General features: G+C 41.7%; 1 protein-coding gene across 1 annotated transcript in view; it reads left to right on the plus strand.

Annotated features, from left to right (window-relative positions):
* The first annotated feature begins 3,942 nt into the window (after positions 1–3,942).
* The window catches only part of LOC129425508 (leukocyte immunoglobulin-like receptor subfamily A member 2), a 46,562-nt gene continuing 34,522 nt past the window's right edge, over positions 3,943–15,982 (plus strand). Inside the window, 3 exon segments of the mRNA XM_073856658.1 lie at positions 3,943–4,010; positions 7,161–7,216; positions 7,443–7,490. Coding sequence (XP_073712759.1) covers positions 3,943–4,010; positions 7,161–7,216; positions 7,443–7,490 — 172 coding nt within the window.

Here is a 15,982-nt window from a genome sequence, read left to right on the forward strand (position 1 = left end):
CTAAATGAAGCGTTAGCTCGGTGCGTTACACTGAGGAGAAAACATCATATGCTTTTGTTTGTATGCTGTAATTATTCAGATTTTCACTCAGTTTAACTAGAAAATGACTTTAAAAATACTTAAAAATGACTTAAATGTAAATATTTAAGTACTTACCATAACTTTATTGTAAAAAATGTCGACCATCAACTCCCGCGCACCCACACTGAAGCCAATTACTTTCAGGTGCATTCCCATACGCTTTTCTGGCTGAACTATGTTCAGTCAACTCAGATTTTTCATTTGACACGATAAATTAGCTGAGCAGAGTTTAATATGTTCTGTGAATATACATGTTTGTTTTAAGCCAATTCTTTATGTTTTAATTACCACAATGCATATTTTTGTTTGGGGAGAATTTTTTGAAAGCAATATGTTGAGTCAATACTTAACTTTCAGTTTCCACAATTTTTTAAAATATACATTTTTTACAGTGTAACCATATTCTTGCCAGTGTAATGAAATAATCCACATTTGACCAAAATTTTCTTTAAATGCACATACGTTAGGTGGGTGTAATTCATGCATGAATTCATATGACTCATAACATAGTTACAGTTAGTTATTGATTAGTAAATAGCTTAACTCATCATTAGTTCATATTAAACTGATTATTAATTTATGTATTAGTACATGATTATTCATGTACTGTTATTGTAAAGTGTTACCAGCCGATCTGTCTGTTTCCGTAGATATGAATATAAATATATGTTATTTTCAACAGTTTCAGTATAATACAGACATACAGTATAACTGCTATAGTCTGGTTTCACACAATGCATGCATAAACTGCGAGTTTGCAGTATTTTTTTTAGCACTGATGCTAACATTCACACTGTATGTGTAAGGATCACACAAGAAGAGCTGAAGCAGCAGTGGTGCCATCGTTTTAGCGCTAAGTCTATGAAGCATCCATATATATCTATGACTCTGTAACGGGTGCTTTAATGAAAGCAGAGAGAAGGGGAATCCATGTGCTAAAGGTGTTTTATTGTAAAATCCCAATAAGGGCCAGCAAACAAATCCAAACAGGGTAAATCCACAATCGTAATCCAGAGACAGGCAAAATATATCAGGGCAGGCGGCAAACAGGCATTAAATCCAAAATACAGGCAGAAGTCAAACAAAGGCAGATGCAGGTAACAGAAACAGATAAACAGATACAGATAACAGGCAGATACTAACAGGATGTGGCGATGTAATAATCAGCCAGGAACAGCTATACAGGAAGTGCTTAAATACAGACAGACAGGAAGTGTGAACTGTGACATGGCATGATGAATATCAAAATAAAAGTCAGAACAGAGCAGGGTATCAAAATAAAAGTCCAAAATACAAAAATACACAGAACACAAGTAAACACAGAACAAAACCTTACAGACTCATACATTTTATGTGCCCTGTATACAACATCAATGTCCTTTGCAAGGCTGAGTCTTTTTAAGTGATGATGGACTACACTACTTGTGGTTTGTTTTTAGAGTTGGTAAGACATTTAATTCTACCTCTTCGAATGTTTGGCCTGTGCTGCAAAACTGTCAACCTCTTAGGCACTATTGCTTTGTGTGAGAAAAGTTAAAGGCGGAGTCCACGATGTTTGAAAAACGCTTTGGAAAAGGAGACGGGCCGACTACCGAAACACACTTATAGCCAATCAGCAGTAAGGAGCGTGTCTACTAACCGACATCCTTGCCGAGTTGCGTATGTGTGGGGCGGGTCTATCAACAGACGGTTCAGATTCTATTGGGGTAGGGGCGTGTTTGTTTAGGTCAGTGGTCTCAAACTCCCGGCCCGCGGGCCATTTGCGGCCCGCCCTCCCCCTCTCTGCGGCCCGCGGCACCTTTCAACAATATAACATAATCTGGCCCGCAGAAAGATTTTTATTCACTTTGTTTCATATTTGTTTCATTTTTAATTTAAACGTTTAAGGGTTCGTTCACATCTCGCGTCTAACAACGCGTGTTAAAACGAGTCAAGGCGTTTCTTACTTTCTAAAGTGCTCGGGAGCGGAAGTTGCTCTCCGTGGCGTGGCCTCACCCGTTGCTACGCAACCATGAGCCGCGCGCGCTCCGTGATTGCGAGGATAGCGGAATGCGTGATCGGACTTTAGGTCCTCATCTGAACCTCGCGTCAATCATATCATGCAATCAGTTAATCTGGACGGGACTTTGCAGTGTTTGTCCAGAGAGGATTTGTTACTTCCGGGTGAATATCAGCTGTTACTCAGAGAAGAGCCGCGGTGGGGTTCACATCAACAAGTCACCTTCTGGAGACATCGCATATATGAGGCAGAGCCGTAGATGTATTGCAACACATAAACTACAGATAAGAAAAAGAGCCATCAAAGTGCCCAGGTTAAGAAAAGAGGAAAGATGAGGAGAAACATACAGAGGATAAAAGTATGTACTGCTATAATAAAGTATAATATATTATTATGTAGCTTACCATGCAATTACACAGAGCAGTATTATAATTTTTTCTGTTTAACTAGCTTATGTAACATTGACTACCCATTTAAAAGTTTTAGAATCACTTTCACTTATTCATATTTTTCCACATATAATAGCAAATTCATTAAAACTGTGGAATAACAAAGATGGAACATAATAAAGTCAATATTATGACTGAAAACAATCCAAAATAAATCAAAACACAAACACTTACTGATGGTAATTTTTTATAATAGTTTATAAATGTATAAAGAAATTTTATTTGTTAGTTTAGTGCAAGGTTTTAATAGGCCTTAGTATTAAAGTATTAAATCATTAAGAAATGATTTACTTATATGAAATGTATATTTAAAAGATAAAAACCACTGCTATTTTTATACATTAAATAATAGAATTTAAACAGTACATTTACAGAAATATTGTACTTTTTTAACCTTAAAATAGCTCTGCGGCCCTCCGATGAAATGTCAATTTCAGAAATGGCCCCAAGCCAATTTGAGTTTGAGACCCCTGGTTTAGGTGATTTCAAATATCAACAGTGGCTTTCAAACATCGTGGACTCCGCCTTTAACATGCATCCCTGCAGATAATACAGAGTAAATGTTAGCAATAATATGTAAGATATTTGCAGTCAAATATCCAAAAACCACTAGTCCAGTGTTATATATTTTGTCCAGCTGATTACTATCAATATCTCTAATGTTTTCAACTACTTGTAAATTATGAGAAAATTGCCATCCTAAACACTGACATGGGGCAGTGCAGTCGCCTGTCAATGGTGTTAATATCCACATTACCCTTTTTTACTGCCTTTATTGACGTAAAACTAAAAACCACATGATAACAGTGTCGTGGACAAATGCGGAAGTAATAGCGTCTGTTGGGCCACTCGCTTGTTAATGGTAAATTTGTTAATCTGAACACTTAATTCTGTGCTGTGTAAACACACAATGGAATTGGACTAACACTGTAACATCTATGACTAACAATTGCGTTTTGAACATTACACATGAAACATGAAACCTTACATAATAATATAAAATTATGTCATCAAACGCAACATTTATAAAAGTTGGTTACTTTAGCTCATCCGTTTACATGATTTCTCCTTAGTGTCTGATCAGGCTCGGACTGATAATCTGTACAACCGGGCAAATGCCCGGTGGGCCGGTCGACATGTGGGCCGGTGGCCCAGAGATTAATTTTTTTTTAATGCCAAAATGTTAAAGTTATTTATTTTCGGCACGTCATGTATAAATGCAGTTGCATTTAGCTTGGGGGGCGGGTGACAGGTAAATATTTTCGGCCTCTTCATGACAGGTTCAGTGTGTGTTACGATTGCGCCCCCCTGCTCCACCCCTCAAGTGGATTTGTCCAAGCAGCCATGAGGTTCATGGGGAAATATACAGTGATGATAGCGCATCATTTAGCCTTGCACTTAAGAATAATCATTATGGACAACAGAGGCTCCAAAAAGAAGAAAGGGGGAGCGGAGAAGATCCGCGAGAAAAAGTCGCCCAGGTATATTAACAACCACCCATGTGTGGTTTGTGTTTGCATGCTCTCTGTTTCTCGATGAAGTGCGAGCCGAGGCAAGCTCAGTGTCACATTGTGTCCATGTTTCTGAACTTGAGCAGAGTTGTATGCATTAGAGCAGGGGTGTCAAACTCAATTTCATCCCGGGCCACATCAGCATTACGGTTACTCTCAAAGGGCCGGTTGTATTTGAACGACTGTATGAATGTATCAACTCTTTAATTACTGTACATTGCATAATTTTCTCTACATTTGCTTACTATTGGTTTTGTTAATAACTCAATTAATACCTTTGAAAGTAGAAGCCCAGGCAAATAATGACAAAGTGTATAGAGTACAACTATTCTACAGATTATTCTAAAAATAATTGTGATGACAAAACACATGTTGTATGTGAGTAGACTCAACATTTTCTGTTATCCTTCATTGTGCAGGTAAGAAAATTAGAGGAATTTTAAGATACTAATCTGTTTTACAATCTCCACCACAATATGCATTTATTAGACACATATACTCTTACTTGTCATTTCTTGCCCTCTTTACAAAAAAGTTGTAATTTTTTACCTGCCTTTGAGTGTCTGATTGACTGACGTCTCATGAGTTCGGTGTTGTAGGCTACAGATCAATAGTTTCAATCGTTTATTAAAAGTAATCAGTTCAGATGAGTCATTAGTTCGCGTATTTAGCGGGAATAGATGCGTTGTAAACTAATCCCAGCTGGACATCGCGAAACATTTCTGGAAACGAGACGGAAAACATTTTCTCGCTGGATGCGCGTGAGCGTGCGCGAGAGAGGGAGAGAAAGAACGAGCAGATACTCTGTTTCTATATCCAAAGGCTGCAGCCTGAGGAGGTCGCATATGCAGCGTCATCAAGCCTGGTTTATTTAAGTTAACTAACCATTACAATCGCACGTCATACGCATATTACAACTATTTACTATAAACGAAGAATAATATTTAACTTTATAATTGTTAATATATTGAAACAAGACAGTCTTGATGACGTATGCAGCCTGGAAATGCGACCTCCGGACGCTGCAGCCTTCGCATTAAACACGGCCACTCTAGTAGTGCGCGCGTGCGGGGCACAGCTCGTTCTCTCTCATGCAATCATCAACATTATCACTGTAATTATATTACAAAAAGACATTGGCCGGACAAAAATTAGTTTCGGTGGCTGCTAAAAAAAATCAATGTAGGAAATAACCTGCAAAACATAAAACTTATAATAACAATAAAATAATCTGTAAACTCTCGCGGGCCACATAATTAACATAATTTGTAAACTCTCGCGGGCCAGATGAAATGAGGGGGCGGGCCGGATTTGGCCCGCGGGCCTTGAGTTTGACACCCCTGCATTAAAGGTCTTCACAGAGGACCCGTACACTTCCGGGTCTATATTTTAAAGGGGCAGTTGGGACTGGGTCTGTTCCAGTTTAATTACTTCGGTCCGTGATCAGAGTCAGTCGGCGCTAATGCGTTAAAGCGTATGTGCAGTCTCAAGCGTGCCTCTGGTTTCTATGGCTATAACAACTGCCTCTTGTTTTGAAAGTCACAATGCACTTTCTTTTTCGTATTTTTATAAATATTATTAATGAACCGTCTTTGCTTTCTGAACAAACATTTTAGATATAAGAGATGGAGATGGTAGCAAATAAGCAAAGTTAATATCAAGCCCATTGCACTAAACGAGCAGTTATAGCTCAGATGGGCAAACAGTCATTAAAAGCTGACTCAAGATATAAAAACGCAAAGCTGTAAAGTCAAGTCACCCGTCACAGTGACAGCAAGTAAAATGTTGAATCTGACATAATGAGTGGATTAAGCTCTTTTAATCTGCAAGGGAGGAATAGAAAGAGAGACACTTTTACTGCTTCTGCTCTATCTAATAGAAAGTGAAGAAAGCTACATAAACTTTATAACACCGGTCACTTTTATAATCTGTAGACCTGCACTTTCTATCATTAATATACTTTACATATTATTGTATTCAATATAAAAGGGGTTATCTACACAAGTATTGCTTTATATATCAGTGCAAAAATTGTAAAGTGTTTTTGTGGTGCTTTGACAAAACAGTGTCAGCTTTGTTCATGGCAAAGAGAGTTTGCGGTGGTTGAATTTTAACTACTGTGAAATTAATATAAATGTTCAATAAATCAAAGCATTGGGTTAGTGGGGCGATTTTAGTGGGGGGAGGGGGGTGTCGTCGGTCCAGTTGTGGGCCGTTCCACAAGAAAATTGCCAGGGCCGAATTTTGTTCCCAGTCCGACTCTGCGTCTGATTGATGACCATCAGCGGTTGAGTTAAAGACAACAAATCCCATCATTCCACGCTGCTTCAGAGCGTCATTAATCTACGTCAGCGTTATTGTTTTGATTTTGCACGCTCTAGCGGTGCGGATTATACTAATTGCATCTTTAAATTTCTAATGTTTCTTTGGTTGGTGACAATTTTAGCCCTTTCTTTGGACTGTGCGCACACAAGAGCAGACATTATTGATCATTTATTTCATTGTAAAAAATAAACTCTTCAAGTCATAAACAGGAAACATGTAAGCAAACATGATTTAAAACATACTTAAAATAATACTTCATGTTTAAGGTTATTAGGTAAACTTTTAAATTGTAAAACTTATATTATTTATATATACAAGACCATTCAGTTATTTTGTTAGATATTAAACATATTTAAGAATTGTACACTCATAAAACATGTGGATAACACAAATGTATAATTGTATAAAGATATTTTAGCCTTTCTAAAGTAACCACCCTTTGCTTAGATTAAATGTAGTCTTATCATCTCAAAATCAGCTTTCTGAGGTTTTACCTTGAGATTCTTTTAAACAGTATAGTTCACATCTATTATACTAGAGTCCTATTGGATGCTGGCTGGTTCTTTTTTATTTGTAAGTCATACATTTCAAAAACATTTCTTAATTTTTATTTTTTCATTTTAGCACAATTATATTTGGTCTAAAAAGTAAGTTAAGACATTTAAACATACAACTTTAAAAGTTTTGTTTTAATCATGAGAAACATTTCAGTCAAGTGACTCTAAACATTTGAAAGTTAGTGTACAGAAACAAATGTATATACATACAGATGGTTTATTAGATTCTGTAATGATTTTTCTCTTTGTTTTTTACAGGGCTGATTTCAAACATCCTCTTTAAAGAAACTGAAGGTGATTCACTTTAATTCATTTATTACATATTCACATTTGGCTACAAACCGGCCAACTAAATTTAGATAAAACAATAGTTAGTAATAATAAACTTGTGTAAATCAGTTATACATTCATTCTGATGTACATTAAATTCCTGAATTAAATAAGACATTGGTTTAAACAGTTCTGATGTAACAATTGTGCAATTGTTGCATTTTTTTTTTTTTTTTTGCATGACGTGAAGCATGGTACTCGACTACGCCTACTCATCCTGGCAATACTAATCATACAGGTAATATGTTAAATACATCCATTGGAGATAAGTGAGGTTAAAATTCAGTTTGATTTGATTTAAATTTGTATACTTTAATTAGTGTGTTATGTTGCTGTTTGAGCATAAACAACATCTGCAAAGTTGCAATGCTCAATGCAAAGGCAAATATTTTCTTTAACAGAAACCTGCTTGAACAACAGTCCAGCTACTTTTGGGTGGACACCATTTAACACAGAACCTACAAAACCCTCAGACCTGCAAATATACAACAAATAACTTGCGTGAAGTTGGCCCCCAACCCAATGCAAAACGTCTGCAAAATATGCTCAATCGCTTGTGCTCCGTTTGGTGCTGTGCCAGAATATTCGATTATTCGAATATTCATTCTGTGTGTTGACATTCCATTTTCAGTTTTGAGATTCTAATATATATTACTTTGTAATGGATATAAATGCTTTAGCTCTCAAAGTGGCGGATCGGTTGACAAAAAATGGTATTCTGAAAAAAAGCCCTGGTTCCGTTTGTGCTGGTTTGCACCGCAAAAATCGTTTGTGCTTTTTTTAGATATTAAAATAACATGTATAAGTCATACAGAGGTCACTCAGCCCCCCACATGTTCCAAATTCGCCTAAAATATTCTTAAACGTTTGTGCTACGTTTGTGCAGTTAAAATTTTTGTTTGTGCTGCTTCGGTTTTTATATGATTTGACATTGAATTAGGTCGATGACGTCACTCAGCCCCCCCCCCCCCCCCACATGCTTCAAGTTCACCCAAACTACTCCTGTTTGTGCCGGTAAAAATTTTGTTTGTGCAGTTTTCATTTTTTAGATATTAAAAGAACATTTATAGGTCATACATAGGTCACTCAGCCCCCCACATTTTCAAAAAGCACCCAAAATAGTCTTAAACGTTTGTGCTACGTTTGTGCAGGCAAAAATGTTGTTTGTGCTGCTTTTTTATAATATTTGACTTTGAATTAAGGTGATGACGTCACTCAGCCCCCCCACATGCTTCAAGTTCACCCAAATACTCCTGTTTGATTGTGCTTCGTTTGGGCTGCCTTGCTTTTTAGATATTAAAAGAACATTTATAGATCATATAATTAATTGACCATTACATCCAAACAACATACAATATTAGGATTTCAGAGTAGGTTATGTAACATGAACCTCATGTACTGGGAGTATTTTCTGTGATGATTCCATGGCATTCCTTAGTAATTTCTTGGTAAAACGAATTTTATTTTGAGCTTCACGGGAAATTTTCATAATTAACCAAAACAAAACAAAAAATATATACATAATGACCAAAAAAGATGTAGGGTAGTGGGAAAGGCAAAGTTGGGCTGCTTTTTACAAAAAAGAATTGTTGAATTTACATAATTCAATAATACTGTAGACACTGGTTCCACTTGAAATGCGTTTCTTAACGTAACGTAACGTCTGCAGTAACATTATTAAACTCTAAAAAAAATTGGGTTGTTTTTAGCTCAATGGCTGGGTAAATACAGGTATAGGAAAGTGCTGGGCTAACTTGACCCATCAACTTGGGTTGTTAATTTTAACCCGGCAAATGTTTTTTTTAAACCCAAGGATGGTTTTACATTGGGTAAATTTTACCTTATAAATGTGTTGTTTTTTATTTAATATTAATTGTATTTTTTTATTTTGTTCCTTTATTGCAGGTGTTAAATACACCACATTAAAAACACATGCCAACATGTTATCTCCTTTACTTTTTTATTAGTAACATTACATGTGCTTAACCTCCGCTTAATTTCCAAATCGTTTCTATGTATACAAATATATATATATATATATATATATATATATATATCTCCCAAGGGTTTTTCCCTCCTAGGACTTTTTTTTAATTCCCCGGCTAAAAAGTCTGGGTTTTTTTCCTCCTAGGGGGTTTTTCAACCCGGGGAGGCAGCCTTATTGGGCTTAACTTAGCACCCTCTTCTTTACGTTACATTAGTAATACGCACGCTTATAATATTGATTCATTGCCGCAGCAAATTTATCTGCTTGTGCTACCGTGTTATTATGTTGTGCTATCTGTCGATTTTCTGTGGTTTCCACTGCTTCTATTAATGTAAAGCTGCTTTGAAACAATCACCAATTGTGAAAAGCGCTATATAAATAAAATTGAATTGAATTGAAAAAAAAAAAAATATATAATTCACATTACATGTGCTGTAATACAGTTTACCTCAACAGTACCTCAATCAAAACTAAGAACTTAGAAAAAAAACGAATCAAATAAAAATACATTTATAAACTCCTCTTGAAAAATGCTGACTGGAGTCTGTCCTGATGATGGTCCTAAATGCCCATGAAACATGACTTAACAGTGGGGTTGATTTGAGTCAGCACCGCTGTATGGACACTGCTTAAGCAGTTTATGCAACGTTTAAAAACGTTATTTTTAATGGTCTGAAAAAGCTAATTATGTGTGTTTACATGACTTTAATTGCGTCACTTGTTTTCCTTTATTACGACATGTTATTTGCTAACCAACTCCTGGTTGTCCAATATGGCGCAACTAATAGAATGCTCTCCTCGTCCTCCCTGACTTTGCACAGTGTCTGTGCGAGAAGACTCACTGGGGGAAAATGAGTATTTGTGCAGACGTTGCGGCCAGCTGTGCGCCAATGCATCCACACCAAGTGTTCCATCAGTTAATGAATAAAACAGGCGACAATGGGTAGCTCTGGAGATGGAAATAGATCTATCTGTGCTCTGCCAAAACGTTTTCAAATAAGCTAAACTGATTGTGCTCAATTCAGCAAATGCAGGTCCGGGATTGGTCACAACCCACTGCTTTTCTTGGGTACAATGAAATAAGGGCTGTAAAACCCTGACCTCATCTCAGCTGGAGGGACCTGCTCGATCGCGTTCTTCACCAGTAGGACAGCAATCTCTGCACGTAGTACGTGTGCATTGGGGGCTTTCACCCAAGCGAAGCACGCAAATTTGGGGGGATGCCAGGCGAACTGAATCGCGTAGCCGAGACACATTGTGCGTAAAAGCCAACTCAACGGGCTGGAAAGCTGTTTCCAGGCTTCCAGACACTGAACGAGAGGGATTAACAACACGATCGGTGTACCCACGATGAGAGGAGCGGTGGTGATCGCTAATGAATGCTCTTTGGCAACATCAACAGAAGTGTTGTGTAATGCAACACTCACCTGGCTCCGATGATGGGTGGCTGAGCTGGAGAGACTCCGTTGTATGGGTCCCGGCCACTGTAACACACCCGCTGGCGATAGAGGAAGGGGATACGTTGGGTTATGAACCTGTCCATAGCTCCCTTGTTCCTCTGGAGACCTGGAGAAGAGAGGTAGAATTCGCTCTGTGTGTGGTTTTGTGAGAGCTGGCTGAAAAACCAGCAGAACAAAATAAAAAAACAAGGTTTCTCCACCTGGCCCTCCTCGGGGGGGAAAGGACCCTTCACCATCTCCCAAATAGCGATCCCCTCTATTTTCAGCTCGCCTGTCTCAGGGCTGTCTAGATTTTGTTTTCCACCTCTTCTGGCAGGCTGAGCAGGCGTGGCGGACTGTTTACAACAGGTTCCTCAGAGCTGCCGGAATGGAGGAACGAAAACGGCCGAAGCAGGACGGGGGGCAGGCTGAGGCGCCGACGTAGCAAAGAGGGTAGCTAGGCTTTGACGTGGGATGATGGCCTTGGGTGTTCGAGAACTGTTGGTTCGATTCTTGTCTACCTCCTTCATGCCCGCAAGACACAGCCAGAGATGACGTTCCTGGACCACCAACGTAGAGCTGATGAGCGACTTAACCAACTTAACCAAGGTAACCCTTTAGCGGCTCCACCGTCAAGAGAGGTGAGAGGAGATGGCTGAATGGTCGGTTCCAGGAGGGAAAGCAGTTATCAACAGGAGACTACAAAGAACGTGTAAGTGATTTTGTTTATAGTCTTGTGAAGTTTTAGCACAGTTTCATTGCTAAGAAATGCTGTCTTGTTTACCTTTGTCTCATGTGCTGAAATCACGTTTGTTCCCATGCGTCCTCGTGTGAGTCTCGACTATTAGTTTTGATTGTTGTTGGGTGTGGCCTGCTGAGTTCAGTTCACAATTCAAGCACTTATTAAAGCAGTCAGTCCACCGCAGCAGCGGTCGCGGCAGCTTCGTGTCGTGCAGTCCTCCTTGTGTGAAGACTGAAGAGCGTTCAGACCATGGACTATATCTGTAACGATACAATAAAGTGGAGGAGGCAAGTGCAGACGATCAACACAGTTTTATTAATAATGATGGTAAATACAATGAATCAACAGAGTGAATGACTGAGTCCAGAATGTTGGCAATGGTGATCGAAGGTCTACGGTGGTGTGAAGAGTGTTGAATGGTGAAGTCGGTGGTGAGTGCGATGATGGCCAGTGGATAGAACCAGGAACAACCAAACACTCACACGGAGACGACAACACGAACACAAATCCAATACGACGACGAGAGACGATAATCCAAGTGACTGCAGCAAACATGAAATGAGGATCTGACAACAGGGAGAGAACAGGGTGAGTACTTGTAGCTGATGGTTGATGAGGATCAGCTGGAGCGAGGCAATCATACACAGGTGAAAGGGATTGCTCTAACGAGCACATGGCAGGGGTAAGTGAACAACACACACACACAAACATGACACGGAGGAAAACAATGGATTTTCCTACCGTGACAGTACCCCCTCCCCTAGGAACGCCCCTTGGCGTTCCCAGCCTGCTTTACCTGCTGATTGAATTCATCAATAAGGCGGTGATCCAGTATGTCCCGAGCAGGAACCCACCTTCTCTCCTCCGGACCGTAACCTTCCCAATCCACCAAGTACTGAAAACCGCGTCCCCTCCGTCTAGAGTCCAGAATACGATTGACCGAATACGTGGTCTCCCCATTAACGATACGAGGCGGAGGGGGAACCGGGGCAGGCGGATTAAGACGGGAAAAAATCACCGGTTTAATTTTGGACACATGAAAGATGGGGTGAACCCTCCTGTACGCAGGAGGAAGGCTAAGACGCACTGTTACCGGATTAATGATTTTGGTAACAGAAAACGGGCCAATAAATTTGGGCGCAAGCTTATTCGAAACGGAACGCATCGGAATGTTCTGGGTTGAAAGCCACACTCTTTGACCGACGACGTAACGGGGAGGCTTCGACCGGTGGCGATCGGCCTTAGCCTTGGTGCGCGACCTTGCCTGGAGTAGAGCTCTACGAGCTCTGGTCCAGGTGCGGTGACACCTCTGGACTAGTGCGTTTGCGGAGGGGACCGACACCTCGGATTCAGTACTAACAAAATTAGGTGGTTGGTACCCTAAACTACACTTACATGGAGACATGCCCGTAGATGACACTGGCAGAGAATTGTGTGCGTACTCCACAATTGAGAGTTGTTGACACCAGGACGAAGGATTGTTGGATGCCAAACACCGCAATGCCCTTTCGACATCCTGATTGGCTCGCTCGGTTTGACCATTGCTCTGGGGATGGAACCCGGAAGAAAGACTAACAGTCGCTCCTAACAATTTACAAAACTCTCGCCAGAATTTGGACACAAATTGGGGACCCCTGTCAGAAACCACGTCTGTCGGAAGGCCATGTATACGGAAGACGTGGTCAATGACAGTTACCGCTGTTTCCTTGGCTGATGGCAATTTGGGCAAGGGGATGAAATGAGCCGCCTTCGAGAACCGGTCCACTACGGTTAAAATCACCGTATTACCCCTGGAGGGTGGGAGGGCGGTAATAAAATCTAGCGAGATGTGGGACCAGGGTCTCGAAGGGACAGACAGCGGTAAGAGTAACCCATCTGGAGGTCGATTGGAAGTCTTACCAACAGCACAAACCGAGCAAGCCAAGACGAAGTCGTGGACATCACGAGCCATACCAGGCCACCAAAATCGTTGCTTGACTAGAAATCTAGTTCTACTAACCCCTGGGTGACAAGCAACACTGGAACAATGACCCCACTGGAGAACGTCTGACCGTAACCCCTCCGGCACAAATAAACGGTTCGGTGGGCAACGAGCCGGGGGCGTTACCCCTTCTAAGGCTGTCAAAACCTTCGATTCGACCTCCCATCTGAGCGCGGAGATAATGATTTTCTCCGGTAAAATGGGCTCGGGAGTAGCAGTACGATCGGAACGCTCAAAAAGACGGGATAAAGCATCGGGTTTGATGTTTTTGGAACCCGGCCGGTAAGAAAGTGTAAAATCGAAACGACCGAAAAACAATGCCCGCCGAGCCTGCCTGGAGTTAAGTCTTTTAGCAGTTCTAATGTATTCGAGATTCTTATGGTCCGTCCATACAATGAAAGGTACACCCGACCCTTCAAGCCAGTGACGCCACTCCTCCAGTGCTAATTTGACGGCCAACAACTCCCGATTGCCAATGTCATAGTTAACTTCCGCAGGAGATAAACGATGAGAATAATACGCGCAAGGATGAACCTTTCCGTCTGAGGATGCGCGCTGGGATAACACTGCTCCTACCCCCACCTCTGACGCGTCGACCTCCACTATGAATTGACGTGAGCGATCAGGGGTGACAAGAATAGGAGCTGAAACAAAGCAGCTTTTCAGTTTGGCAAACGCAGCCTCAGCTGCGTCTGACCACCTGAACGTCAAACTAGGGGAGGTCAAAGCGGTCAGAGGCGCGGCTAGTTGGCTGAAATTGCGAATGAAACGCCGATAAAAATTGGCGAACCCCAGAAATCTCTGCAGGGCCTTGCGAGACTCTGGGGATGGCCAATCTACCACAGCCTTAACCTTCTCAGGATCCATGCGAACACCCTCAGTCGAAATGATGTGTCCTAGAAAAGAAACAGACTGTGCATGAAAAACGCATTTCTCCGCCTTGACAAACAATCCATTCTCTAGCAACCGCAGAAGCACTCGTCGTACGTGTTGCACGTGTTCCTGGAGAGACGAAGAAAAAATCAATATGTCATCCAGGTAAACATATATGAACTGATCGACCATGTCTCGCAACACGTCATTAACGAGTGCTTGGAAGACTGCCGGCGAGTTAGATAGACCGAAAGGCATCACGCAGTACTCAAAATGGCCACGAGGGGCGTTAAAAGCAGTCTTCCATTCGTCCCCCTCCCTAATGCGGACCAAATGATAAGCGTTACGTAAGTCCAATTTAGTGAAAATGGCCGCTCCCTGCAACCTCTCAAAAGCTGAAGACATAAGCGGCAAAGGATAAGTATTCTTTACCGTTATGTTGTTCAACCCTCGGTAGTCAATACAAGGTCGCAAGGATCCGTCCTTCTTTCCCACAAAAAAGAACCCCGCCCCCGCTGGAGAAGAGGAAGGGCGAATGAACCCCGTTGCAAGAGAACTGGATATATATTTCTCCATGGCCGCCGTCTCTGGAATAGACAAGGAATATAACTTGCCCTTAGGCGGAGAGGTACCTGGCAATAACTCTATCGCACAGTCATAGGGACGATGAGGAGGAAGAGAATCAGCCCGCGACTTACTGAACACCTCCTTCAGGTCGTGGTACTCCGCGGGCACGTTAGTCAAATCCACTGCTTCCCCCTGAAACACAGACTCAGAAACATTAACACCAGCAGACAAAAGACAAGACAAATGACACTCCTCGCTCCAGCTAACCACAGATCCGAGACGCCAATCGATCCTGGGGTTGTGTTTATGGAGCCAAGTGTGACCGAGAACAATGGGAGTCTGAGGTGAGTCTGTGATGAGGAAAGAAATCTTCTCCGTATGGTTACCAGATGTGATGAGTGAAACAGGAATGGTGGTCTGAGTGATGACTGGAAACTTGTGTCCATCAAGTGCAAAAGGTGCAATGGGGTGTTTGAGAGAGGTGAGAGGAATCTTGGTCTTACATGCGAAATTAAAGTCCATGAAACTGCCCTCGGCCCCAGAATCCACCAAAGCGTGTTGATCCAGTGTGTGAGTAGACCACCGTAGTCTCACCGGAAGGAGTGTCGATGTAGATGAGGTCTTCCTGGCAGAGATCCCACCCGATAGTAGCCTCAGATTTACTATCGGGCTTGATCTTTTACTGGGCAGCGCTGGATGTGATGTTCTGAGCTGCCACAGTATAAACACAGTCCATGGGATCTCCGCCTGTTCCTCTCCTCCCGGGAGAGCCGAGCTCGCCCCACCTGCATGGGTTCCAGATCTCCAGGTGGGCTGACCGCAACCTCTGGCCGCCGATGCTGAACCTCGGGAGTGGTTGTGCGAGTGGTTCTCCCCCTCCGTCTGGCGGCTTGGTCTAGCCGGTTGTCAATACGGATAGTGAGATCGATTAATCCATTGAGTGAAGATGGAAGTTCCACAGCTCGAATCTCCTGTTGGATGCGGTCAGCCAACCCATGCAGGAAATGATCCCACTGCGCCTCTTCGTTCCACTTACACTCCGCCGCCAGGGTGCGGAACTCGATGGAGTAATCAGATACGGACCTCTCTTCCTGACGTAGGTCCGCTAACAGTCTGGCCGCCTCTCTCCCGGCGACGGAGC

The sequence above is a fragment of the Misgurnus anguillicaudatus genome, chromosome 19 (assembly GCF_027580225.2).
Source record: "Misgurnus anguillicaudatus chromosome 19, ASM2758022v2, whole genome shotgun sequence".
Classification (NCBI taxonomy): domain Eukaryota; kingdom Metazoa; phylum Chordata; class Actinopteri; order Cypriniformes; family Cobitidae; genus Misgurnus; species Misgurnus anguillicaudatus.